Here is a 27,066-nt window from a genome sequence, read left to right as displayed (position 1 = left end):
CAGCTCTGTGAGCCAACATTAGAAAGAAGCTGGACCAACTGGTTTTGATTCTACCATTCTTCCTGACACAGCCAGTTAAGAGGCCAGAATTTAAAACAGATTCTTATATGCTCTATACTTTACAAACCACTTTCACAACCATAATTTCATCTGAGTCTCCTAATAAAATAACCCTGGTATCAACTAGCACTGCATATCTAGGTGCTGAACTCAGTCTATCCAGAAATATTCCTTTGGAAACTGGCCACCTTAATATGACTGATAACCTTGCTGACATTTAAAATGAGGCTGCATGGAACATTGTCCATGATTCACCCTAAGTGCAAAACACAGGTGACAAAACAGCCCCATAGAGCCTCGTCCTATTTTGGTAAAACATATCTGCATATATGTCTATACTCATACATGAAGGTCTGGAAGAAATAGAGCAAAAATGTTAACGGTGTTATCTCTGAGTATTGAGCTTAAAGATGAATTTATTTTCTACTTTATGCCTGTATTTTTTTTATAATGAGGATGAATTAGTTTCATTTTAAAAATTTAATTATTTTTGAAGTCAATAACACATTTATATAGTCATAATCAAGAGTACAAGAGGTTACACAGCAGTCTCCTCTTCATCCACGTCTACCTTCCATCTGGCTGCCTCAAGAGGTAACCAGTGTTCCAGCATCTGCAGAACCCTTCCAGAGACGTTTCATGCATACACTACAAGCAAACACATAAATTTAATTCTTCTGACACTTTTATGATAAAAAAAGACTTTTCATTTTGAAGAAAACGTTGTAGAACGTGTTGTGATGTGGAAGGATAAGTAGAAAGACTACACAACAGTGCATAGAGTAGACATTTTATAATGGTAGTGCTGTGGTTGCTAAGTCGTGTCTGACTCTTGTGACCCATGAACTGTGGCCTGCCAGGCCCCTCTGTCCATGGGTTTGTGTTTCTCCAGGCAAGAATACTGGAGTGGGTTGCCACTTCTCCAGGGGATCTTCCTGACCCAGGAATCAAACCTGGGTCTTCTGCATTGCAGGCAGGTTCTTTTCCAACTGAGCTACAAGGTAAGCACCTATTTTATAATAATTTATGAAAAAAATTATATATGTAAAATACTAAAAGGCTATATACCCAAATGTCTTTGTGGTCACTTCTGTGTGTAGGATTGTGGGGTGTGGCCTGGGTTTAGGGTGTGGACCCCAGCACCACAATGCCTGGTTCGGATCCCAGTCAGCCTCCTCTTAGCCTCACGGACCTGGGGCCAGGGACCTACCTGTGTCTCTGTGCCATCACCTGTGAAATGGAGATTATGTGATGGTAATACCTGCTCACAGAGTGTCATCAGAAATGTCACAGGTTCAGGTAGAGCCCCTCAAATAGTGCCTAGCATCGCTCCTGAGTATCGTATTATTATTCATCTGAGTCACCTAATTTTTCCGTATTGGACATGTATTACAATAAAAGTTAAAGAGTAAATTCCCATGAGAGAAGGGAAACAGATGTAGAGGCAAGCGCCGATGAGAAAGTGCCACAGAAAAGCATGCAGACCACGAGGCCCTGTGGACCCACCAAGGAGGGTGGGGCCCGGCTTCCTGATTTTGACTAACAGCCCCGTGAGAGGGTCCCTTTGCCTGGTGCTGCCCGCTGAGCACTCCAAGAGCAGAGATGGACTTTGGCCATCTCTCTCTGGGCATTCAGAGAAGGCTTTTGAGACCTTCCTGGAAACTCCCCTGTCTCTTCCTTATATAAACAACCTCTTGCAACTCTGCCACTGTCTTCCTTCCTGGCAGGGGTCACGTGAGAAAAGATTTCAGAGTAAGTGTGAGGTCTTACCTGGCTGTGCCTGGCCCAACTCATACCAAGGAGCTTCGGGGGACCATTACTGCCAGCCCAATGTGGCAGAAGGTCTGGGGGTTTGGAGAATGAGATGCTTCACAGCCCAGCTGGAGGAAGAACTGTCCGATTACAGTTTTGAGTTTCCAAATACAATCCAGGCAGCATGGGTAGGAGGCCTGTTGTCCTGTGTCTGCCTGGGGATAGAGCGGGGAGGGGAAAACAGATGAAGGGAGGGACTGAAAGCCCAGGGCTGGGAGCTGGAGGCCCTGCGGGTCCAGCCTCAGCTCGCACATTTCAAAAACTGATGTTAGCTGGGAAAAATTCTCAATTTTGTCAAAATCCAATCACTGCTTACAGAACTCCTCAAGTTGATCTGGGAATACAATGCCAGGTGTGACCTGTTTGGCGAGAGTAATTATGTGAACTACTTTATATTTGAAAGAATATCTAGATCTTGTGTAGTTCCTGCTAAGTCTGAGGTAAATGAAGGTTGGGAAATAGTGCAATCAACGCTTCTAGATTTATTCAACTGGTACACTTTAAAAATAAAATGGTGGTCCAGTGTTTAAGTCCTTGCCTTCCAATACAGGGGTTGCAGGTTCGATCCCTGGTTGGGGAGCTAACATCCCATTTGCATCACAGCCAAAAAGCCAAACCATCAAACAGAAGCAGTATTGGTCGGCTCTCTCTCGAGCCAACCCACTGTTCTAACAGCGTGTCCCACTCTAATGCTGTTCTCCTCTCATTCCACCTCACATGTGGAAATTCTTTTCCAACCCACACACAGACCACGACAAACCCTGCAAGCTGCATGGGGCAGCCAAAAATAAATAAAACAGAAGCAGTATTGTAATAAATTCAATAAAGACTTTAAAATGGTCCACATTAAAAAAAATCCTTAAAAAAATAGAATAATAAAATAGTTCATAATCCTTATCCACGATTCTAAAATTCCCACACTCTGGAGACAAAGTGTGTTAGTTGCTCAGTCGTGTCCGACTCTGCAATCCCATGGAGCCCACCAGGCTCCTCTGTCCATGAAATTCTCCAGGCAAGAACACTGGAGTGGGTTGCCATTTCTTTCTCCAAAGGTTTTATTATTAAATTTGGTGCCAAAATTGGCCTGACCTGATGGTGCTTATTCTTTCAGCTTTCACTCTATAATAAATTGCAGAATATTAGTACATTTTATTACAGTGTGCTGCCTCAGATCTCACTAGTATATGGTCAGTGCATCATATTATGTTCCTAAAATATGAAAAATTCTGAATTCTAAAACACATTTGGCCCCAAGGGTTTTGCATAAGGATTGTGGCTTGTAAAACAGATTCTGATGCTACACAAAGGAGACACAGAGATGTCCATTCCCACGCTGAGGTTTACCCAGCCCTGCCTGACATCATCTTCTTGGTGTCAGGTCCATGGGAAGTCTTCAGGAATCTGAAGATGAATGTACTCAGGATGAGTCAAGGAGCATGTATTGGGGATATTTTTTCCTAAATTAGTCCTCCTCATACTCCAGTGTGTCTCTGAATTTCCCCGGGGATCTTGTAAAAATGCAAACTCTGACTTAGTAGGTCTGGAGTGGGCCTGAGCTTTGGCATTGCTCTCAATCTCCAGGTGAGGCCTCTGCGGCTGGGACTTTTCTAGGCTCCGGGCGGCCTAAGGCTGGGCGCCACGTGACCCCCTACGGTGCCCACAGGGGGAGCTGCCCCTGCCCTTTTGGGGTGGGGTCTCACTCAGGCCTGATCACCGGACCGAACCTGCCTCGTCACTGCCTTTACTCCCGCCTCCACTGTCCGTTTCCTGCCTTCTGCTGCCTCTTCCTCCCCACGTGGTTCATGCCACCTTCCGCCTCCACTCCAGATCTTGGCTGGGCTCCACCACGTCTCATGACTCTTCACTCACCCAGTTTCAACGGACTGCTTAGACAAGGTGCTTTTCCAGCTGACTGACCTCACTTCCCAAGCATGAACTAAGTTTGTTCAACTCTCAAATTCCTGAGATGCCTCACTATCTCTCCTGGGTATCTCCCCGGAAAATTTTCCACAGTGTGCAAAGTACTCCCTAGCCCCGACCACCCAGAGACACTGTGATAGTGCATTTGCTCACTAGACAAGAAGTGACCCGGGAAAGGGCCGTGGTTAGACGAGGTGTTTTATGCTTGCAATGCCCTGATTTCTTACACACCCACCTTCCTTTCTCCTTAAGTTCTGGATTCCCTGGTTGCAGAAAACTCAGACTTAATTATTTTCCAAGTGAATTCCCCTACTCCAGAAGTGAAACCATTAGGGGGCTCCGCTCCAGTGCTTTATGTCTCAGAACAGAAAGAATTCAGCAAGAGGCAAAGTAATCGATAAAAAGTGATTTATTAGAATAGGACTCTTATGAGGCTTACAATTGATTGGTGAGAGGGTGCCGCCTCAAGAACTCCATGGCTTATGTTTTTATAATCAAAGGAAATGTGGGGAGGGGAAAAAGACCGCTTTCTTTCTTATTCTTCAATAGATGTCACACTTCCATCATCAACTCCTCCTCCAGGCTGGGTAGGGGAATTTTCTTGTCCCTACATGGTCAAGCTGGCACTACGGAAAAATTACTTCAGGTCTCAGTACAATGAAGGTCTTTCACTTTGAACTGTCACCTTTCCGTAAATCGTTTTTTATGTGTGCAAAGAGCGTGTCCTAGGAGTCATTAACTTCCTGAGCTCACTGGGCGAGATGTGGGTCTCATGCCACCATTGTATTGTTTCGGCCATGCTTCTGCTTCATGGTTTCTGTTGCTACGCAAGCCTACTTGATTTTACAATTAATCAAATCTGATTGCTTAAGTGATCATTAACTTACTGCTGCTGCTAAGTCGCTTCAGATCAGATCAGATCAGATCAGTCGCTCAGTCGTGTCCGACTCTTTGCGACCCCATGAGTCGCAGCACACCAGGCCTCCCTGTCCATCACCAACTCCCGGAGTTCACTGAGAGTCACGTCCATCAAGTCAGTGATGCCATCCAGCCATCTCATCCTCTGTCGTCCCCTTCTCCTGCCCCCAATCCCTCCCAGCATCAAAGTCTTTTCCAATGAGTCAACTCTTCGCATGAGGTGGCCAAAGTACTGGAGTTTCAGCTTTAGCATCATTCCTTCCAAAGAAATCCCAGGGCTGATCTCCTTCAGAATGGACTGGTTGGATCTCCTTGCAGTCCAAGGGACTCTCAAGAGTCTTCTCCAATACCACAGTTCAAAAGCATCAATTCTTCGGCGCTCAGCCTTCTTCACAGTCCAACTCTCACATCCATACATGACCACAGGAAAAACCATAGCCTTGACTAGACGAACCTTTGTTGGCAAAGTAATGTCTCTGCTTTTGAATATGCTATCGTATTGGTCATAACTTTCCTTCCAAGGAGTAAGCGTCTTTTAATTTCATGGCTGCAGTCACCATCTGTAGTGATTTTGGAGCCCAGAAAAATAAAGTCTGACAATGTTTCCACTGTTTCCCCATCTATTTCCCATGAAGTGGTGGGACCGGATGCCATGATCTTCGTTTTCTGAATGTTGAGCTTTAAGCCAACTTTTTCACTTTCCACTTTCACTTTCATCAAGAGGCTTTTGAGTTCCTCTTCGCTTTCTGCCATAAGGGTGGTGTCATCTGCATATCTGAGGTTATTGATATTTCTCCTGGCAATCTTGATTCCAGCTTGTGTTTCTTCCAGCCCAGCGTTTCTCATGATGTACTCTGCATATAAGTTAAATAAACAGGGTGACAATATACAGCCTTGACGAACTCCTTTTCCTATTTGGAACCAGTCTGTTCCATGTCCAGTTCTAACTGTTGCTTCCTGACCTGCATGCAAATTTCTCAAGAGGCAGATCAGGTGGTCTGGTATTCCCATCTCTTTCAGAATTTTCCACAGTTTATTGTGATCCACACAGTCAAAGGCTTTGGCATAGTCAATAAAGCAGAAGTAGATGTTTTTCTGGAACTCTCTTGCTTTTTCTATGATCCAGCGGATGTTGGCAATTTGATCTCTGGTTCCAAGTCGCTTCAGTAGTGTCCAACTCTGTGCGACCCCATAGACGGCAGCCCACCAGGTTCCCCCGTCCCTGGGATTCTCCAGGCAAGAACTGGAGTGGGTATAGTCCCCCAAAGTCCCTTAAAATTCCCTCTCTATTTATGATCCCCTAATGAAATTTCTGGGCTACCTATTTGATTATCCTACTTTGTCCCTATCAAAAGTAATACATATTTATTAATAAAAGTTAAAAAAAAATATAGATAAGAAAATGACAATACCAGTAAGCCTAGCATGCAGAGATAACCATTGTGACATTTTGTCTCATGGCCTTCAGCCTTTACAAGTTTTGTTTTACAAAATCTGACTCACGCATACAATATTTTGTAAACTGCTTTGCCCCCTCCATTTATAGTATATTGTGATCATTTTCACAAGTCAATAAAAATTCTTCCACAATATCATTTTAAATGATTGTATAGTTTTCCACTTAACTGATGTGCTAAAGTTGGCTCTATTTTTAAAAAAATTAACTTGTAGTTAAAACTGCAATGAACATCCTCACTTAACCAAAAGATATAGGTATATTCTGATTATGACTGATTCTGATGTGTGTGTAGTTCTCACACCAGCTGGGTGTACAGTTCAACTCTGTTCTGACACTACCTGGCTGGAGAAAGCATCAGATCCCACAGCTTATAGGTTCAGTGTCACGAGACTGCCTCCCCCCACACACACTTCAGCTGTCAATCGAAAGCCCATGTAGTTCCTCGTGCTTCTGACCAATTGGCTATAGTCAGAGGTTCCCATGAGCCCATCCTTGGGTTTGATTAGTTTGCTAGAGCAACTCACAGGACTGAGCAATATTTGCTTCCATTTACCTTATATAGGTAATTATAAGGTAGCATATTATAGAGGATATTATGAAGGATATAGATGAGCATATGTATGTCTAGTCAAAGCTATGGTTTTTTCAGTAGTCATGTACAGATGTGAGAATTGGACCATAAAGAAGGCTGAGGCCAAAGAATTGATGCTTTCGAACTTTGGTGCTGGAGAAGACCCTTGAGAGTCCCTTGGACAGCAAGCAGATCAAACCACTCAATCCTAAAGGAAATCAACCCTGAATATTAATTGAAAGGACTGACTGATGCTGAAGCTGCAGCTCCAATACTTTGGCCACCTGATGCAAAAAGCCAACTCATTGGAAAAGACCTTCATGCTGGGAAAGATTGAGGAGAAGAGGAGAAGGAGGGTGACAGAGGATGAGATGGTTGGATGGCATCACCGACTCAACGAACATAAATTCAAGCAAACTCTGGGAGATAGTGAAGGACAGGGAAACCTGGCATTCTACAGTCCATTTATTTAGTCACAAAGATACAACTTAGCGACTGAACAACAACAGATGAACAGCCAGATGGAGGAGATGTGTAGGGCAAGGTATGAGGGAAGGGCTGTGGAACTCACATACCCTCTCAAAGCACACCATCCTCCTAGCACTTCATCAGTCCAGAAGCTCTCTGAACTCTATCCTTTTGGATTTTTATGAGGCCCCATTACACAGCCATGATTAATTAAATCATTGGCCATTGGTGAGGGAACTTAATCTCTAGCTCCTTTCCCCTCCCAGGAGGTGGAGGGTTAAAGTTAGGGTTGTAAGGACCAGACTGAAAACTCAGACACAAAATCATAAGGTTGATTCCCTTGGCAATCAGCCCCCATTCTTAGGTTATCTGGCGGTATTTTGAAAGTTACCTCATTAACATAACAAAGACACCTTTATTGTTCTCAATCACTTAGGACATTCCAAGGGTTTTAGGAATCTGCACCAGGAACAGAATAAAGGCCAAATTCTTACTATAAATCACAGTATCACATGTATCTTTTGGATACTTGCAGGAAATTATATTATTATGTCAAATTGTATAAACTTCATGGTGTGCAAGAGTTGCCAAACCGGAAAGCATGGCTTCCAAACTTTCAAATACAAACCAGGTCTTCTGGGCTTAATCAGTGTTTTGAATTCTCACTAAACTTAGTTAACCAGAAATGAAAAGTAGGGCATTCCAGGGCTGAAAGGGAATTCCAGGCCACCAGGTCAAGCGGTGAGACATCCCTCTGTTTCCTGATCAGACAGAGGAAAAACGCTTCCCGAAGAACACAACTATTTTTCAGGCAATTCTAGGCTTATTTAAATCCTGCAATTATTTTGGCATTTATTTTTCCATCCAATGTTTATATATTTAAAATGAAGGGATTAGGGGGAATTCTCTGGGGTCCAATGGTTAGGACTCCAAGCTTCCACTGCAGGGGGCCCAGGTTCTATCCCTGGCGAGGGAACTAAGATCCTGCATGCCTTGCTGCTGCTGCTGCTAAGTCGCTTCAGTCATGTCTGACTCTGTGCGACCCCATAGACGGCAGCCCAACAGGCTCCCCCGTCTCTGGGATTCTCCGGGCAAGAATACTGGAGTGGGTGGCCATTTCCTTCTCCAATGAATGAAAGTGAGAAGTGAAAGTGAAGTCGCTCAGTCGTGTCCGACTCTTTGCGACCCCATGGACTGTAGCCTACCAGGCTCCTCCATCCATGGGATTTTCCAGGCAAGAGTACTGGAGTGGGGTGCCATTGCTTTCTCCGCCTGCATGCCTTGAGGCACAGCCAAAAACAAAGACAAAGGGGTTAGATCAGTGAGGGAATGGCTGGGCAGCTGGTCACTTGGTGAGGGTGGTGGTAAAGGGGACGGCTTTAGTTGGCCTGTGTCTATAGTAGACCCATGAGGTGATAGTTGATCCCCAATTGCAAGGAGATCAAGCCAGTCAATCCTAAAGGAAATTAGTCCTGAATATTCACTGAAAGACTAATGCTAAAGTTGAAACTCCAATACTTTGGCCACCTGATGTGAAGAACTGACTCATTGGAAAAGACCCTGATGCTGGGTAAGATTGAAGGCAGGAGGAGAAGGGGACAACAGAGGATGAGATGGTTGGATGGCATCACCTACTCCATGGACATGAGTTTGAGAAAGCTCCAGGAGCTGATGATGGACAGAAAAGCCTGGCAAGCTACAGTCCACGGGGTCGCAAAGAGTTGGACATGACTGAGTGACTGAACTGAACAGAACTGAGCATCCAACTGCTTACCCAGGACAGAGCTCAAGTGTATGGCACCACAGGAACTGACTTCAGGGCCCTGATAACAGGCTGCCCCTGTACCTCTCAACATGGGGCAGGGCTCTCCTCTGGTTTGAGAATGGCTACCCTTCAAAATGAGCCAGTCGCTGAGATTAGTGTTGGTGCCCATGGGATGGAGTACAAGGCCCATGATCACCACAGTGGCCACTCTGCAGCCCTCAAGAGCATATGAGTGCCCTGGAGGGGGCCTACTGGACACCTGTGCCACAGCCTGAACTGATCGGGAGACCCAAGTGATCCTGGTGTGTGAATATGTGGATCAAGACCTGTGGTCCAGGACAAGGCACCCCCACCAGGCTTACCCGTGGAGGCCATCAAGGGTCTGAGGCACCAGTTTCTAAGAGGCTTAGATTTCCTTCATGCCCACTTTTTCATTCACCAAGACCTGAAGCAGAGAACATTCAAGTGACAAGTGGTGGAACAGTCAAGCTGGCTGACTTTGGCCTGGCCAGAATCTGCAGCTTCCAGCTGGCACTTACATCTATACTTGTTATAGTCTGGTACCCTGAACTCCAGAAGTTCTTTTACTGCCTACGTATTCAACACCTGTGGACATGGGGAACGTTGGCCGTATCTCCGCAGAGATGTTTCCTCAAAGGCCTCTCTTTTGCAGAACCTCTGAAGCTGACCAGTTAGGTAAAATCTTTGAGGATGACAGGCCCTGAGAAGTGTCTCTGCCCCATGGAGCCCTTTCCCCCAGGGGGCCTGGAGCCCCTAGTTGCTGGTACCCGAGGCTGAGGAGTCTGGAGCACAGCTACTCCAGAGATGCTAGAGATGCTGACTTTTAACCCACACCAGCGAATCTCTGACTTCGAGTCCAGAGGCACTCTTATCTACACAGTGACCCAGGGTGAGCAATGGGAATGGTTGCATCAGAACCAAGAGAGGAGATACTGACATTTCCCTTCCTTCGAATCCTGGAGTGTGACCTCTGCCTCGGTCTCTGAGGCTTCAAAGACTGGAGACTGGAGACTTCCTCCAGTTTTTAATAGAGACTATTTTGCTGCCTTAATGACATCCCCCTCCAACCCCTCCTTTTTTTTTTTTTTTTAAACATTTAACCTAATTTTATTCATGCTTGCCTTGGGATAGAGAATAGATCTTTCAGTAAAAACGTATGGTAAAAATAAAATATGTCTTACCATGTACAACTTTTAAACTACAGTAATGATGTACCTTAATTACTTCCAGGCATACAAGTCTAACAGTACAGTTTTTTTGTTTTGTTTTGTTTTGTTTTGTTTTTTAATAGACACAATTAAGGAACATTTTGTAATAAAGTACTAATCATTCTTAATTTTTCTTTGCAGATAGATCAAGCATCTCCAAAATACAAATTCCTATACACAGTGAAACTTAAAAGCTCAACATTCAGAAAACTAAGATCATGGCATCTGGTCCCATCACTTCATGGCAAATAGATGGGGAAACAGTGGAAAGAGTGACCGGCTTTATATTTGGGGCTCCAAAATCACTGCAGATGGTGACAGCAGCCATGAAATTAAAAGACCTTTGCTCCTTGGAAGAAAAGTTATGACCAACCTAGACAGCATATTAAAAAGCAAAAACATTACTTTATCAACAAAGGTCTGTCTACTCAAAGCTATGGTTTTTCCAATGGTCATGCATGGATGTGAGAGTTGGACTATAAAGAAAGCTGAGCGCTGAATAATTGATGCTTTTGAACTGTGGTGTTGGAAAAGACTCTTGAGAGTCCCTTGGACAGCAAGGAGATTCAACCAGTCCATCCTAAAGGAAATCGGTCCTGAATATTCATTGAAAGGACTGATGCTGAAGCTGAAACTCCAATATTTTGGCCACCTGATGCAAAGAACTGACTAGAAAAGACACTGATGCTGGGAAAGATTGAAGTCAGGAGGAGAAGGGGACAACAGAGGATGAGATGGTTGGATGGCATCACTGACTCAATGCACACTGAGTTTGAGTACACTCTGGGAGCTAGTGATGCACAGGGAGGCCTGGCATGCGGCAGTCCATGGGGTCGCAAAGAGTTGGACACAACTGAGTGACTGAACTGAACTGAACTGATACACAGTGAGTGCTTTACTTAAGACTAATGATGCTAAAGCTGAAACTCCAGTACTTTGGCCACCTCATGCGAAGAGTTGGCTCATTGGAAAAGACTCTGATGCTGGGAGGGATTGGGGGCAGGAGGAGAAGGGGACGACAGAGGATGAGATGGCTGGATGGCATCACTGACTCGATGGACGTGAGTCTGAGTGAACTCCAGGAGTTGGTGATGGACAGGGAGGCCTGGCGTGCTGCGATTCATGGGGTCACAAAGAGTCGGACATGAGAGTGACTGAACTGAACTGAACTGAACAGAAGATACACTGAATTGCTAAAAAAAATAAGATGTGATATAGTAACACGTGACTATAAAGAATGCATACCAGAACATTTTTAAATGGTGAGTGAAACTTATTAAGAATAGTTTACTACAATAAATGCTGGCTAAATAGAACCACCTCTCCTTTTGAGGCTTATCCTTCTGCCACCGTGTGTCCTTACACCAAGGGGGTGTCCCTTGTTCTCTCCTTCACTATACCTTGATATTTGGATCCTTTTTTATACAGGAAAAACAAAACAAAGGAAAAAAAAAAAGGGAATGGTTAAGTAATTTCTGGTACAGTCATTCAATGAAATCCAGTACAGCCATTAAAAAGCTGAAGGGGCTTCCCTTTGGCTCAGTGGTAAGGCATGTCTCCTGCCTATGTGGGAGACACAGGTTCGATCCCTGGTCTGGGCAGATCCCACATACCACAGAGAACTAAGCCTGAGCGCCCCAACTGACACCCAAGTGCCCTAGAGCCCGTGCTCTGCGACGAGAAGCCAGTGCAGTGAGAAGCCTGCACACCACAACTGAAGAGTGACCCCTGCTTGCCATGACCAGAGAAAAGCCCATGCAGCAAAGACTCAACGCAAGCAATACATAAATAAATAAAATACAGAATGATATCTCACATACATTATTAAACGAAAAAAGCAAGATGTAGAAACGTGTACCATAAGCACATTTGTGTAAAAGGGAGGAAAAGAAATACATAGACATTCTAACATAGGAGTTTTGCTTGCATATTCATAAAGCATCTTGAGAAAGATACAGAAGAAACTGATAGTATAATATGCTAATTTTTAGGGAAAATAGGTAGCTGAGAGAAAAACATTTCCATTGCCAAATCAGACCTCTCATTGTGCTGAATACACGAATGTGTCACCTATTCTAAAGTAAAAATTGTAAAACATAAATTAAGGGGACTAGGGCATTTGATTACAACACCAAACACTTTCATTTCTGTTTTTTTTTTCTCCAAACCCCAATTTAAAGGATCTGTAAAGGAACGGATCCCTACAGTCCATGGGGTCTCAAAGATTAGGACATGACTTAGCTAAGTCAATAACAAAAACAGAAAGGAATAAAAGAAGAATAGGAGAGGGAACAAAAAGTTGGTCATATGAACATGATTTGGGGAGAGAATGAGGCACCAGCACAGATTTCAGGTCACACTTCCAGTCCCAGCTCTTTAATTTGTTTCTCCTGAGCTCTTGGGCAAATAAATCTCTTTGAGCTTCTGATCCCTTATCTGTGGAAGAGTAAGGATGAGTCATTGATGTTCTGTTTTCTATATTGTGCCTTGTGGGAATACTGGGAGGATTCACTGTCAATGATCAGAAGGATTTAATAAAGTACATAGACTGCTATTATTACTTTTAATAATAGTAGCATTTTAAGCTATTAATTCAATCTTTCTCAGTCTTATAGGAAAAATAGCAGTATCTTATTTAAATTTGAATTTCTCTAATTATAAATGGGGCTTCCCTTGTGGCTCAGCTGGTAAAGAATCTGCCTGCAATGAGGGAGACCTGGGTTCAGTCCCTGGGTTGGGAAGATCCCCTAAACAAGGAAAAGGCTACCCACTCCAGTATTCTGGCCTGGAGAATTCCATGAACTATAAATGAAGAGATTTCGAAAGCTGGTTTGAAACTCAACATTCAAAAAATGAAGATCATGGCATCCAGTCCCATCACATCATGGCAAATAGATGGGGAAACAATGAAAACAGTGACAGACTTTATTTTCTTGGGCTCCAAAATCACTGCAGATGGTGACTGCAGCCATGAAATTAAAAGACGCTTGCTTCTTGGAAGAAAAGTTATGACCAACCTAGACAGCATACTAAAAAGCAGAAGCATTACTTTGCTAACAAAGGTCCATCTAGTCAAAGCTATGGTTTTTCCAGTAGTCATGTATGGATGTGAGTTGGACCATAAAGAAAGCTGAGTGCCGAAGAATTGATGCTTTTGAACTGTGGTGTTGGAGAAGACTCTTGAGAGTCCATTGGACTGCAAGAAGATCAACCAGTCAATCCTAAAGGAAATCAGTCATGAATATTCATTGGAAGGACTGATGCTGAAGCTCCAATACTTTGGCCACCTGATCCAAAGAGCTGACTCATTAGAAAAGACCCTGATGTTGGGAGGGATTGAAGACAGGAAGAGAAAGGTTCAACAGAGGACAAGATGGTTGGTTGGCATCACCAACTCAATGGACATGAGTCTGAACAAACTCCAGGAGATGGTGAAGGACAGGGAAGCCTGGCATGCTGCAGTCCATGGGGTCGCAAAGAGTCAGACATGATTTAGCAACTGAACAACAGCACGATTATAAACGAGATCGAATCATTACATGTCTATTCCATTCGTATTTCTCTTTCTGTGATTTGCCTGGTCGTTTATAATAGTTAACATTTACTGCATGTTACTGTGTACCAGGCACTGTGTTATGATCTCTATCCAAATTATCTCATTTAACCTGCAGATCAAATGGGCAAAATTATTATGCTCATTTTCAGCTGAGAAAACCAATATTTAGAGAAGTCAGTTCTCCATCACTAGTAAGTAGAGTCCAGATTCTGACTGAGGACTTGACTCTGACCCAGAAATCTGACTTGATTGAGAACCCAGGCTCTTCGGGCTTTGGTTTCAAAGACTCTCCCCCTGATCATTTTCCTTGTGCATTATTTGCCTTTTCCTAATATTTTGCAAGAGCCCTTTGTAATTTGGTGGTAGGGCTCAGAGTAGTGGAGGATCTATCTGGGCCAAGGGGCAGAAGTGACTTCAAAGAAGCACCCTGCCTGGCCTTCAACTACCCCTCTGGTGGTGTGTCAGCCTAGGTGGTGCAGTCAGACCTGATGGCAGCAGACCAAGCTGTGCTCTGTGTTATAGAACACAGGTCTGCAAAGACAAGTGGACTTCAACCCCTTTAGAGAGAAAGCAAGAGTGACTCACAGGAGGAGGATGAAACCAGAGCTTTCAGGCTGTCCAAAGTCATCAGAGGGAAAGAAGAAGAAAACATGAGGCGGAAAGCCGGCCAAGAGCTTCCTGAAGACCATGCAAATGAGGCCCGCCCACAGCTGCCTGGAAACGACGCGCCAGGAGCAGGCAGAGCCCAGAGAACAGGCTGCAGGACCGCTCAGCCGAGGAGGAGGAGGTGGAGGAGGCTCTGAGGAGCAGGTAAGGAGTCAGGGAGGGTCGTGGAGGGAAGGGTCACAGAGCCCTGCATTCTGGAGAGGCAGCTCGTCCCTGGGGTGAACACCAGCCTGGGAGGCAGGGCTCCTGGGATCATCTTCCAAGTTCAACCATTCTTTAGCTGTGAAGCCTTGGGCAAGTCAATTCACCTTTCTGAGTCTTGACATTCCCATCGATAAAATGAGTGCAAAAATGTCATATTAACTACGCATTGAGCATCTGCTGTGCTTTGCTGGGCACATAATAACCATTATCCGTTCCTCACAGCAAGCTCATGAGGTGGGCTCATTAGCCTCTATCATAGAGGAAGACAAAGCTCAGAGAGGTTAAGCCATTTGTCTAAGACCTCACAGCAAAGAAGTCTGGTTCTAAAACTACATACTTTCCACTCTTGATCCTGCTTTCTTCTGAGGGTGGTTTTACACAATCAAATGGTTTATGCAAATGGAAAAAAAAAAAACTGTAAAAGGCAATTATACCATCAAAATGGGAATCATTCCACTCAGACCCTGGCCAGAACTGATGCCCTTTGTAAACTGGGAAGTTCTACAAAATGCTAGTTCTTCACCTCTTTCCTCTCTCCAAGTTGAAAGCATTGGGGTGATGCTACAGACAACTGATATTTGGCTGAGTGAGCAGGTCACAGACGGAGGTGATGTCTTGGGTGGTATTGGGATATCCCAGCTTGAGAGTGAGTCCAAGTTGGATAAGTGGCCAGTCTCTCCTGTTTCCTGGACTCAGACTCTGAAACCACAGCCAAGGCCTGAGGGGACCATGGCCAATAAGGGCCTAGGTGCTGATTCGACCATAATCATCCCTCCTCACAACCCTTAACAGATTTAGCCATGGAACTTCAGAAAATGGAAGTCTATCTTGTGGAGAAGGAAGTTCTTTAAGGGTAGTAATATAAGCTTAGCACAGTAAAGTTTGAATTTTCAGATAGAATAAAAAACAAGCCAACAAACTTATACTCTTACCCGCAGAGATAAGCACTGTTGACAGTGTTTGTTTTTCCACGCATTTTTCCCATTGCACACATATATTGGAAAATTGGATTGTACTGTAATATGGTTTTACTGCTGGTTCTTTTCACTAATGACATGTCATGAATGTATTTCCGTATCAATAGGTGTTTCAGGACATTGTTTACAGGCTGCAGAACGTCTCTTTGTATGGATGGAGAGAACTTATTTAATCAGTGTCCTACTATTGGATAATTGAGCAGTTTTCAATTTTTCACCATTAAAGCAGTGCTCAGATCTTTGCACAGGACCTGGATTGTTTACACAGTATAAATTTCCAGCGAGGGATACTGCTGAATGAATCAAGGTTATATGCATTTTAAGGTCTGCTTCTGACACACTCTGGAATTCAGGGGCTACTCAAAGCTCAATGCAGAAACCTTCATGGCTTCAAAGTCAGCCTTTTTAAATTTTATTTTATTTTTGGTTGTGGTGGGTCTTTGTTGCCGTGGGGACTTTCCTCTTGTTGTGGCAATCAGGGGCTACTCTGTAGTTGTGGTGCATGGGCTTCTCATTGTGGTGGCTTTTCTTGTTGCAGAGCACAGGCTCTAGATAACAAGGGCTTCAGGAATTGTGGCACTTGGGCTCAGTAGTTTCAGCTCCCAGGCTCTCGAGCACAGGCTCAGTAGTCATGGCATGCTGGCTTAGTTACTCTGTGGCGTGTGGAATCTTCCCGGACCAGGGATCGAACCTGTGTCCCCTGCATTGGCAGGCGGATTCTTTACCAACAGCTGGAAGTCCTCAGAGTCTACCTTGAGCCTTCCTCTCTCTCAAAGCCCTTTGCAGGGATAATTCAACCACCTCATAGACAGTCTTTCATGGGTGCCAGGTTCTGTCTAAGAACTTTACCCTCTGAGGCACCACCACTTTTAGCTTCCTTTTCAGAAGAAATGGAAGAACAGAGAGGTTAAGCAATTCAGCTGAAATCACAGCCCTAATAAGCAGTGGCTCAGAGATCAATAGCCTTGACAATCTGGTTCTAGAATCTCTGCCGTCCATTGCTTCTCAGAGAGTACGTTTGATCCCATCTCCCAAGATATCTTTTACCCATCCCTTTGATCTTCCCCACCATCGCCTCACCTGCATCAAGCCCCACCATCCCAACGTGGACCACCGCTAGCGCCCCTATCTGGTCTTACATTTCCACTCATCCCTTTCAGTCTGTCTTCTGCTCTGCAGCTGAAATGGTGTTTTTAAAATAGAAACAGGATCAGGTCAGCCTCCACTCCCCAGCGCCACTGGCAAGCACACACAGACATAAACTCAGCCCTAGAATAAAAACCCAGATGCTTTCCCCAGCCTCCAGGGCAGTCTCCCTGAGGATTCTCCTAAGTCCTCTCTTGGGATTCTTCCTAAGCCACTTTCCAATCTAGACCTGCCCACTACTCCTCAGTTACCCAGCCTCCTTTCACTTCCTCAAAGCTGCTTTTCCTTAGAGTTTTGGCACGGGCTGTTCTCTTGAGCTGGAATGCTCCTACTCCACTCTACAGGGATGGATTCTTTTCATATCCCTTCTCTGGTAGTCTCATCTGAAGCAGCCAGTCCTCTAAGCTCACTTTCCTTTTTGTTTATAGCATTCATTAAAATTGTGCGTTTATTTATTGCCCGTCACTCATTCATTAAATGTTGCCTTCCCTCACTAGACTCTACATGTCGTGAGGTCAGAGACTACGTCTATTTTGTTCCCTGTTATTTACCAAGTGTCTAGCACAGTGCCTGACCTGTGATGTTCAGTTCAGTTCAGTTCAGTCACTCAGTTGTGTCTGACTCTTTACGACCCCATGGACTGCAGCACACCAGGCCTCCCTGTCCATCACCAACTCCTGGAGTTTACTCAAACTCATATCCGTTGAGACCTGTGATGAGCTCTCGTTAATTCAATGACTGCTGGACCGATGGACGAAAGATCCACAGGAGGAGGCATTCATTGGTCGGGATCTTTGGCAAACTATCCCAGCTTTGGCCAGAGCTAGTTCGTCCTCCTCCGGCATGTCTTCCTCTTCCCTACACGAGGCAGTGACCGAGGTCTAGGGTCTAGCAGGAAACCAGGAAACCATGGTTGAGAACGTAAGCAGGTTTTGCTTCAGGTGCCATTTCAGTCAGGGTAGATGAGGTCATGTTTGGGGCACAAGGGAGACACTGTCCCCAGATCCCCCCTGCATGCTTCCTGGATTCCTACCATGAGAGGAATATTTATGGCCGCTAGAACTCTCCTAGTGAAATGCAAACTCTCACTATCCAGTCAGTAACACACATCCAGCAGGTGAACCGAATGGTGGGTTCTGTTTCTCTGACAGCAGCATAGTGGTGGCCTAGAAGTCCCGAGGTCACCAGTGGGTGACGCTGATGGTTTAGTCACTAAGTCATGTCTGACTCTTTGCGACCCCATGGACTATAGCCCACCAGGCTCCTCTGTCCATGGGATTCTCTAGGCAAGAATACTGGAGTGGGTTGCCATTTCCTTCTCCAGAGGGTCTTCCTGACCCAGGGATCGAACCTGGGTCTCCTGCATTGCAGGCAGATCTCTACTTACTTAGCTATGAGGGAAGCCCATGCGTGACACTAGGGGGAGACTAAAGGGCTCCCCAGGTGGCGATAGAGATAAAGAATCTGCCTGCCGATGCAGAAGACACAGATACATGGGTTTGATCCCTAGGTCGGGAAGATTCCCTGGAGAAGGAAATGGCAATCCAGTTCAGTATTCTTGCCTGGGGAAAATCATGGATAGAGGAACCTGGCGGGCTACAGTTCATAGGGTTGGACATGACTGAGTGCATGCGTGTGCACACACACACACACCAGCAAAATGAGGGCTTAGGTTGGAGAAGAGGTTTTTAAACTTTTTTTTTTCCTCAGAAGCTCAACTCTTCAGCTTGTTCAAATGATTCATATGAGGAAAGCCAAGTGTTTCTGGCTGAAATACAGAAGTGGGCCTGGAATGCTGCTCCTCCTCCATGACTCCCCCTTTAAAGTCCCCAGGGTGGTGGGAGGGTCAAGTCTTAGACTCAACTCAGTAGTCAGTGCCTGCTGGCTGACCGTCTGTGTTCTAAGAACAAAGAAGGCATCGAGGCCTGCATGTTCTGGGTGTAGCTCCTTGGGCCCATTAAGTGATCAGGAGGGCACTTGCTGAATCTGATATTGAGAGAATAGTCAGAGACTTTAGGCAGGGCAGCAAGTGAATTTCATAGCAATTGAAGGGCAGGGCTGGCAGCCCCTTTGTGTGAGAAGGAGGTTTCAGCCATTTTAGAAAAGAAATAAGGGCCCAGGAGAGAGGAAGCCCAGAAGGCTCATTTACCCTCTCCACAATCTAGAAAAAGCAAATTGCCAGCCCTGCCTTTCCAGGCCAGGGATCCCAGGCCTTGAGGAGACCGCCCACAGTCTCGCAGATGCTTGGCTTCCGGGCGCGCTGTTGGCCACACCCCAGGGCAACGCTGGTCCCCCACCTCCCCACCTGCCGCTCTGGCCGGCGCTGCAGGCAGGTGCGCTCCAGAGGCTGCAGGTCGGGCCACCCGGCAGCTGCAGGCGCTGCGTGTGCGCTGCCATGGAGACGGGCCCCGGGGTTGGTGGCGAGAAGGCAGTCTCCCAAGGCTTTGTGGATATTGGAGAGGAAAAGACTGGAGCCTCCGACCTTCCGGGGCAGTCTGGCTTACTACCCTAGTGCCAAGGAAGCCCAGGTGGGTGCTTTGGGGGTTTCTAGGACAAACGGATGGAGGAGGAGCCAGGGGAGACCAGATCTTGGGAGAAGGCTCTGGAAGGGCTGATCTGGGGAGCCGGGGAGGGAGGAGCCTGTCCATGATTTCAGGTCAAAGGGAAAAGCCTTCACAGAGGTCCCTTTGCCAGGCCAGCATGGTGCCCTGCACAAACACTGGGCCCATGGACTGCGGGGATTGGCCCTGTGGCCCAAGGGGATGAGGAAGGGAGGGCCTGGCATCTGCCCGCAGAGGAGGGGTAGACCAGGTATCGGCAAAGCCCATCTCTGCCCTAGCCAGGGATGGGAGGTAGCAGGTAGGGAAATGTTCTTCCTCCAGGAAGATCCCCTGGGGGAGGGCATGGCAACCCACTCCAGTATTCTTGCCTGAAGAATCCCATGGATAGAGGAGCCTGGAGGGCCACTGTCCATGGGGTCGCAAAGACTCCAACAGGACTGAAGTGACTCAGCACACCTAGCACATGAAGCACTGTCTGTGGTTCCCCTGCCTCTCCCAGGAGTCCAGGAAACCAAGGGCAATCCCATACAGCACAGGAAGCATTGTAATCCGCTTTCAAGGCCAGAGAGCTGTCTCCTCCAGCGTGAGCTCAATGATGCTGGGGTGGCTCAGGCCTTTGCCCAGCAGAGGGGATGCTGCCGGAGCACCAGGCTTAGGAACCTGGTGATCTGGAACAATCACTTTTTTTTTTTTTTTTTAATTATTGGCATATAGTTGGAGACGGCAATGGCACCCCATTCCAGTACGCTTGCCTGGAAAATCCCATGGGCGGAGGAGCCTGGTAGGCTGCAGTCCATGAGGTCGCTAAGAGTCGGACACGACTGAGCGGTTTCACTTTCACTTTCCACTTTCATGCATTGGAGAAGGAAATGGCAACTCACTCCAGTGTTCCTGCCTGGAGAATCCCAGGGACGGGGGAGCCTGGTGGGCTGCCGTCTATGGGGTCGCACAGAGTTGGACACGACTGAAGTGACTTAGCAGTAGCAGCAGCAGTTGATTTACAATCTTGTGTTAGTTTCAAGTGTACAGCAAAGTGAGTCAGTTATACACATTCAGTTCAGTTCAGTCGTTCAGTTGTGTACGACCCTTTGTAACCCCATGGACTGCAGCACGCCAGGCCTCCCTGTCCATCACCAACTCCTGGAGTTACCCAAACTCATGTCCATTGAGTCGGTGATGCCATCCAACCATCTCATCCTCTGTAGTCCCCTTCTCCTCCTGCCCTCAATCTTTCCCAGCATCAGAGTCTTTTCAAATGAGTCAGCTCTTTGCATCAGGTGGCCAAAGGATTGGAGTTTCAGCTTCAACATCAGTCCTTCCAATGAACACCCAGGACTGATCTCCTTTAGGATGGACTGGTTGGATCTCCTTGCAGTCCAAGGGACTCTCAAGAGTCTTCTCCAACACCACAGTTCAAAAGCATCAATTCTTCTGCGCTCAGCTTTCTTTATAGTCCAACTCTCACATCCATACATGACCATTGGAAAAACCATAGCCTTGACTAGATGGACCTTTGTTGACAAAGTAATGTCTCTGCTTTTTAATATGCTGTCTAGGTTGGTCATAACTTTCCATATATGCACTCTTTTTTACATTCTTTTCCAATATAGGCCATTACAGAGTACTGAGTAGAGTTCCCTGTGCTATACAGTAGGTCCTTATTAGTTATTTATTTTATATATAGTACTGTGTACATGTCAGTCCTGATCTCCCAATTTATCCCTCCCCCGCCTACCCCCTGAGAACCACAAGTTTGTTTCTACATCTATTTCAGTTCTATAGATAAGTTCACTTCATCTTTTTGAATGTAAGTTTCAGTTTCATCTGCGAAATAAATATGGATGATAATGCCTTTCAACAACCCTCAAGACACAGCCTGGGGCCAAGCACGGGCATGGAGACTAATGGGTGTTCCTTTGCTCCTTTTCTGCCAGGACGTCTCCTGTCAGACCCCCGCAGTGTCTGGTCTGAGGATGGCAGAGCAGCAGGGCCGGGAGCCTGAGTGCCCTGTCTGCTGGAACCCCTTCAACAACACATTCCACACCCCCAAAGTGCTGGACTGCTGCCATTCCTTCTGCGTGGAATGCCTGGCCCACATCAGCCTGGTGACTCCGACGCGACGCCGCTTGCTGTGCCCTCTGTGTCGCCACCCCACCGTGCTGGCCTCCGGACAGCCTGTCACTGACTTGCCCACGGATACCGCCGTGCTCACCCTGCTCCGCCTGGAGCCCCACCACGTCATCCTGGAAGGCCACCAGCTCTGCCTCAAGGACCAGCCCAAGAGCCGCTACTTCCTGCGCCAGCCCCGGGTCTACACGCTGGACCTGGGCCCTGAGCCTGCGAGTCAGGCTGGGCAGCCCCAGGACGTGGGCCCTAGCACCAGGCCAGTCCCCATCCGCAGCCGTTACTCGCTGCGGGAGTGTTTCCGCAACCCGCACTTCCGGATCTTCGCCTACATGATGGCGGTCATCCTCTGCGGCACCGTGCTGTTCATCTTCTCCATCTTTTGCACCAGACGATTCTTCTGGGGCGTGGGGTGAGCGTCTGTCCCAGACACCGTTCCTGGCTGCTGCTGCGTAAGGGGATTGTGGAGCACCACTTGGGGTTGGTCTTCCTTCATAGTATTGTTCATTTTTACAATCCAGGGGTCGGCTAGGCTGTGCATCTGCTTCTAGCAAGAGTCCTAATACAATGAGAACCTCTGAAAGCTAACGGACTGGGGAAGATGTGAAGAGACCTCTGGGGGTGAACCGTGGGTCATGGAAGGGCAGAGAAGCAGACCTGTGATTACAGAGCCAGAAGCAAGTTGTGCCAAAAGGCTGGATGAGGGTACCCAGGAGCCTGTCCAGCCCAAATAGCAGGTTGCAGTTCTTACTGGAGCTGCTTTGAACTCAGTTCACACTTTTTGTTTTGGTTTTTGAGTTGCTCTTTTTACTATTTGTTGCTAAAAATATCTGGAGTGAACTTCAATCAGGAGCAAGTGTGTTTGTCTTCTCCTTTCAGTTTTCTCTTTGGCTGTCTTGCCACCATTCCTGGTAAAAAGGGCCTGCATTCATTAATTCATTCACTTATTCAACAACCCATTGGCTGGTCCTCTGTCAGAACTAGGGGCAGAGAAGGGTAGGATTAACCAGGAGTGGCAGAGTCCTTATCAGTAAGGAGGGCAGGCCCACTCATTTGCTTCTTGTTCACAATGACCTCTTGTTAGTATGTGGTTTATGGAGTGTTAAGAGTATAAAAGTTTAAAGGGAAAAGAAACCAGAGTCAGTGGATCAAAAGAAATCTGGAATTTGGAGGAAAAGATTTTTATTCCTCCTGGTAGGTGCAGGGTAGAGTTCTGATTCCCTTCCTTCAGCCATTGTAATTCCGGCCTTAAGAGGTAAGGCAGGGTGCATCCATCGTGGCCAGCGCAGGGGACACAGGTTTGATCTCTGGTCGGGGAAGATACCACATGCTGAGGAGCAACTGAGCTGCAACTATGGAGGCTGCATGCCTAAATCCTGAGCTTGGCAACAAGAGAAGCCACTGCAGTGAGAAGCCCGCGTTCACTGCAATAGAGACAGGCCTCGCAAAGCAACGAAGACCCAGTGCAGGCGAAAATAGATAAAATTATTTTTTACAAAAAAAGAAGTAGTAAGGCAGGGAATTCTCTGGCAGTCCCGTAGTTAGGACATCCTGAATCCACTGCAAGGGAACCAAGGTTCCACATGCCATGAGGTGCAGCCAAAAGAGAGGTAAGGCAGAGACTCCAGACAGAGTAAAAGCCTTAGCTCCCAGCCCAAGCACCACAGCCAGGGGACCCTGCTTTTTATTTTGTATGACAGCATCCAGGGACCAAGGAAAACTGGATAGAATTTGGATGCCGCTTGACTGCCAGTGGCCACCTCTGCAGTATCTAAAACCCTGACTTCTGTTTTAATGCTACCTGGTGACTCAGGTCTCAAACGACCTCAAAGCAAATTAGAACACCATCACAAAACAATAACATTTGGTTTTGGGGGGATGAATTTGTAGACTAAGCTTTCAGAGGCCAGAAACTGAGTTGATTTCATTTGTTCTATATAACATTTTGTGAGTTTCATGAAGGTAGCTTCTATAACGGAGAAGGCAATGGCACCCCACTCCAGTACTCTTGCCTGGAAAATCCCATGGATGGAGGAGCCTGGTAGGCTGCAGTCCATGAGGTCACTAAGAGTCGGACACGACTGAGCGGTTTCACTTTCACTTTTCACTTTCATGCATTGGAGAAGGAAATGGCAACCCACTCCAGTGTTCTTGCCTGGAGAATCCCAGGGACGGGGGAGCCTGGTGGGCTGCTGTCTATGGGGTCACACAGAGTTGGACACGACTGAAGCGACTTAGCAGCTTCTATAAATTCTTATGGGTCTTAATGTATAAAATAGTCCCAAATTGCCAAGACATGCAGACTTCATGTTTAGCAACACCAAAGCCTTAAGCTCCACTGTGAAGGAAAAGTTCTCCATTACGAAATTGGAAAGCCGCCTTCATATCCTGCCAAGGGACTAGCATCTACCTCTCCATTTGCGCCATCAGGTAATTACCCTAAAGCTGGGACTCCACACTTCTCCCCACTGACTTCATTTCTTTACACATTCTTGCTTCTTAACCTTGTGGCGGATAAATTAGGCAATGAGCTCACGTTCTCAGAGCCATGAGGAACAGAGAGGAGCTAGGGGAAGCTCAGGAAGGAACACCTGCCTCCGTACTAGGGCCGACTGCTCCTGAGTTCAGGAGGTCTCACCCCTATTTCACAGATGAAACTGAGGCTCCCCAAGTTTAGCTACCTTGTTCAAGGTCACCCAGCTAGCATGTGGTGGAGGCCTTACAGTCAAAACAGAACCTCTATTCTTGGAGTGACTGATTCACCAAGCAAGACTCAGCTTTGAGTATTCTGGAATAGGGAAGGTTATATAGTTAACACTGCAGCATCTTCTGTTTTCACATTTAATATTAATGGTTCTAACACTGGGCAGTGCCATCCTTCTAGAGCTCATTTAGAAATCTTTGGTCCTCCAATGCAGGGGTGAGTTTTGTTTCTGGCTGTTGGTACTCAGAGGTCAGGGATGCTAAGACATGCTGCAATGCTGAAGACATTTCTACAGAACAAAGCACCATCTGACCCAAAATACAAATAGTTTCCTGTTGAGTAACACTGTAGGCTCCTTGTAAGTTCACAGGTACAAGTGATGAAATTAACTCCCTTTGGCATGAAGTCAGAGTAACAGATGCAGTGATGTGGTATAAACGGTGGAACAGGCTTTTCCAGTAAGTGACCCGAGGTGACTTTTTTTTTTTTTTAAGGAATGAGGCAATTTATTAACCCAGGACCATTTGCCCTAATGCTGCTTGTTGCCAGCTGCCACCTCTCTGGTGATTCTGTCCAGATCTTTTTCCTGAGATGTCAGTTTGCAGCCCCCATCTTGGTCCTTTTCCCCCATTTTCAGGCCCTGCAGGGCTTGGAGGACCTGATGGGCCACACTCTTGGAACCTCTGCTGAAGTGGCTGGGCATGATGCCATTCCTCTGATGCCCCTCCAGAGATCATGGTCGTGGGGCCAAGCCCAGCGCCCCTGGAGGTACAGGTGCTGTGCGATGGAAGCAGCTCGTGTGTAGGATCAGTTCTCATTGTAGGGAGTGAGCTCTTTATGCTTGGCCAGCTTGACAGTGTCCAGCCATTCAGGGACTCTCAGCTTCCCGAACTTTTTGAGGAAGGCGGCCGGCGCTCTGAGACTCCTGCTGGTTCATGTCTTTTCCAGTAACTCCAGGCATCATGCAGCCTCTGTGTGCCGGCCAGGGGAAAGAAGGTGACTTCTAAAAATGGTTTGCTATTCAGTTGACCCAGAAATCCCAGAAAATCATGCAAATCAAGAGGTTCAAAAATCTTCCCATGTTCACTTTAAGAACACTTGTGAAATGGCCCAGGCCATTTAGGGTATGCATATTTGAAATGCCACCAAGTATCTGAACGATGTCCCTTTATAGAACATGTGCCATGCCATTCTGTCATCACAATGATAGAGTTTGTAGGTCTGCTCAGGCCAAAGAGGAGCTGGATGCAGGGTTGGTGGTCCAGAGGGCTTTTTACTGTATATGCTCAAAGACGCAGAGAGCAATGCCTAACTGAAGGGCTTAGATTCAGATGCTCTGGCCACCAAGCACATCCAGGTGAACAAAGCCCCAGAGAGGGGGCGCAGGATTTACAGAGCTCATGGTGGGTTCACCCGATCCAGGAGCTCTCCCTGCCACACTGAGACGATCCTCACTGTCCCTGCGACGCTGAAAAAAGGACAAATTCTCACTGAAAAAGGAGACTGTTCTAAACTGGAAGAGGAGGTGGCACAGAAGAAAAACATACCCCAGAAGAAAATGAAGAAACAAAAAACGTAATGGTCTGGGAATAAATGCTGCCAAAAAAATAAATGCAAGTAAAAAATAAATACAAGGTAGAGTGGTTAAAAAGTTCAGGCTTTGTACAGGGAACAGGCCGTGCTGACTGGACTGGTGTGTTTTTTTTTTTTGGGTCTGGTCAGTGTTGCTAACATACTAAAGTCCTATGAACCTCTTATAAGGTCAGAGTCAAGACTTTACCACTTACTAATTAGGTAATCTGGAGCAAGTTACTTCTTTGAACTGTAGTTTTGTTTGTAAAAAAGGCAATAATAATTAGCTCAGGAGATTGAGAATTAAACAAGATGTCTGTGTGGCCTGGCGGTATCTGGACAAAGTGTCCCTTAAGTGATGGCAGTGTGATTATCTCACCATGATCATGAAATGCCACACTCAGTGTATGCTCCTCAGCCAAAGGCTTTCTAACAATATTTCCAGTGAGGAAATGTATATTCCACATTTCTTTTGCCAAAGGCTTAGATGAAATGTTTTCACTCAGTTGCTACTTCTAAATCACTTGGAACCCCCCATTCTCCCAAAAAGAAGACAAGTTTGAATGATAGTAAAATTTCACTTTGAGAAAATCTTGAACACACTATATTTAAAAATTGCATGCTAATATACTAAGGTTCATTATTAGTTACAATACACTACAAAGGTAGTTATGAAAAAAACAATTCTTCATGGCTTAACTGTGGAGGAAATGGTAACCCACTCCAGTATTCTTGCCAGGAGAATCTCATGGACAGAAGAGCCTGCTGGGCTACAGTCCATGGGGTTGCAGGAGTCGGACACAACTTTGCAACTAAACCACAACTATGGAGGAAATAGAGCCCGTTAAACAGTGAAGAGAGTGAAGTGCACAACGGAAGGCAGAGCTGATAATCCAGAACCTCCAGAGGCACACAGGATGCGCACCCACTTGGTTGCAGCTGAAATCAGACTAAAAAGTCCCTTTAGCTACATGTCACTCATTCATAGTTTGTACAAGAGTAACTGTCAGCCTCCCTGGGAAGCAAAGGACAAGTGTTTTGAATGTTCAAGAAGCCACCATATAAGCCCCTTCAATTTTCTATACACAATCCTTGCCAATTCTATTTTTGTGTGAATCTGTGAATTCAGAGTTCAGTGGTTGTATATCTGGGGTGGAAAGAGAAGGTAACTGCTGCGTGGCCGATGAATAAGAATTAGAGGGTCCAGATACAGCTCACTGGTAGTCTGGCCTACAATCCAACAGCCCTCTATTTTTAAAAAAATGACTGACAGAATGCTTACTAAGGAGATGGAATTGGAATAAGCCATACTTGAGATCATGTGTTATATCCCAAATTTAAAAAAAGGGATCTC

General features: G+C 46.1%; 2 protein-coding genes, 1 long non-coding RNA gene and 2 pseudogenes across 5 annotated transcripts in view; 3 read left to right on the top strand and 2 right to left on the bottom strand.

Annotated features, from left to right (window-relative positions):
* WDR31 (WD repeat domain 31) overlaps positions 1 to 12,720 on the top strand; it is a 42,483-nt gene extending 29,763 nt beyond the window's left edge. The window contains exon 11 of the mRNA XM_010808289.4: positions 10,344 to 12,720. Within this exon, the coding sequence (XP_010806591.1) occupies positions 10,344 to 10,393 (50 nt within the window). The 3' untranslated portion in view covers positions 10,394 to 12,720. The remainder of the gene's footprint in view (positions 1 to 10,343) is intronic.
* LOC104969449 (uncharacterized) lies at positions 526 to 14,426 on the bottom strand. Its single transcript, XR_808568.3, has 3 exons — positions 14,344 to 14,426; positions 1,831 to 2,027; positions 526 to 708 (listed from the first exon to the last, which is right to left on the bottom strand). It is a non-coding gene; the product is annotated as an uncharacterized lncRNA (long non-coding RNA).
* LOC101906496 (cyclin-dependent kinase 4-like) lies at positions 2,021 to 10,334 on the top strand (annotated as a pseudogene).
* A 9-nt stretch (positions 14,427 to 14,435) lies between the features above and the next one.
* On the top strand, positions 14,436 to 22,282 carry RNF183 (ring finger protein 183). 3 transcript variants are annotated; one of them, XM_059889184.1, is made up of 3 exons: positions 14,436 to 14,568; positions 21,247 to 21,848; positions 21,958 to 22,282. In XM_059889184.1, the coding sequence occupies exons 1-3, from the start codon at positions 14,446 to 14,448 to the stop codon at positions 22,022 to 22,024; spliced, it is 792 nt and encodes a 263-aa protein (XP_059745167.1). In that variant the 5' UTR covers positions 14,436 to 14,445; the 3' UTR covers positions 22,025 to 22,282. The 3 variants fall into 3 exon arrangements, with proteins under 3 accessions (XP_059745167.1, XP_005210602.1, NP_001030499.1); XM_005210545.5 differs by having other exon boundaries at positions 21,247 to 22,282; NM_001035422.1 differs by lacking the exon at positions 14,436 to 14,568 and adding an exon at positions 19,035 to 19,279 and having other exon boundaries at positions 21,247 to 22,282.
* Positions 22,283 to 22,428: 146 nt separating this feature from the next.
* Positions 22,429 to 27,029, bottom strand: LOC107132735 (small ribosomal subunit protein eS19-like; annotated as a pseudogene).
* Positions 27,030 to 27,066: the final 37 nt, after the last annotated feature.

Source organism: Bos taurus, chromosome 8 (assembly GCF_002263795.3).
Source record: "Bos taurus isolate L1 Dominette 01449 registration number 42190680 breed Hereford chromosome 8, ARS-UCD2.0, whole genome shotgun sequence".
Taxonomy (NCBI): domain Eukaryota; kingdom Metazoa; phylum Chordata; class Mammalia; order Artiodactyla; family Bovidae; genus Bos; species Bos taurus.
This window is presented reverse-complemented; position numbering and strand designations above follow the sequence as displayed.

What these genes read in the sequence shown, in the direction of transcription:
- RNF183 (XM_059889184.1), top strand. Translation starts at nt 14,446, where the DNA reads ATGCAAATGAGGCCCGCCCACAGCTGCCTGGAAACGACGCGCCAGGAG. An exon ending in GAGGAGGCTCTGAGGAGCAG is followed by an intron (nt 14,569 to 21,246) that starts GTAAGGAGTCAG and finishes CTTTTCTGCCAG; the next exon opens with GACGTCTCCTGTCAGACCCC. An exon ending in CGATTCTTCTGGGGCGTGGG is followed by an intron (nt 21,849 to 21,957) that starts GTGAGCGTCTGT and finishes TTTACAATCCAG; the next exon opens with GGGTCGGCTAGGCTGTGCAT.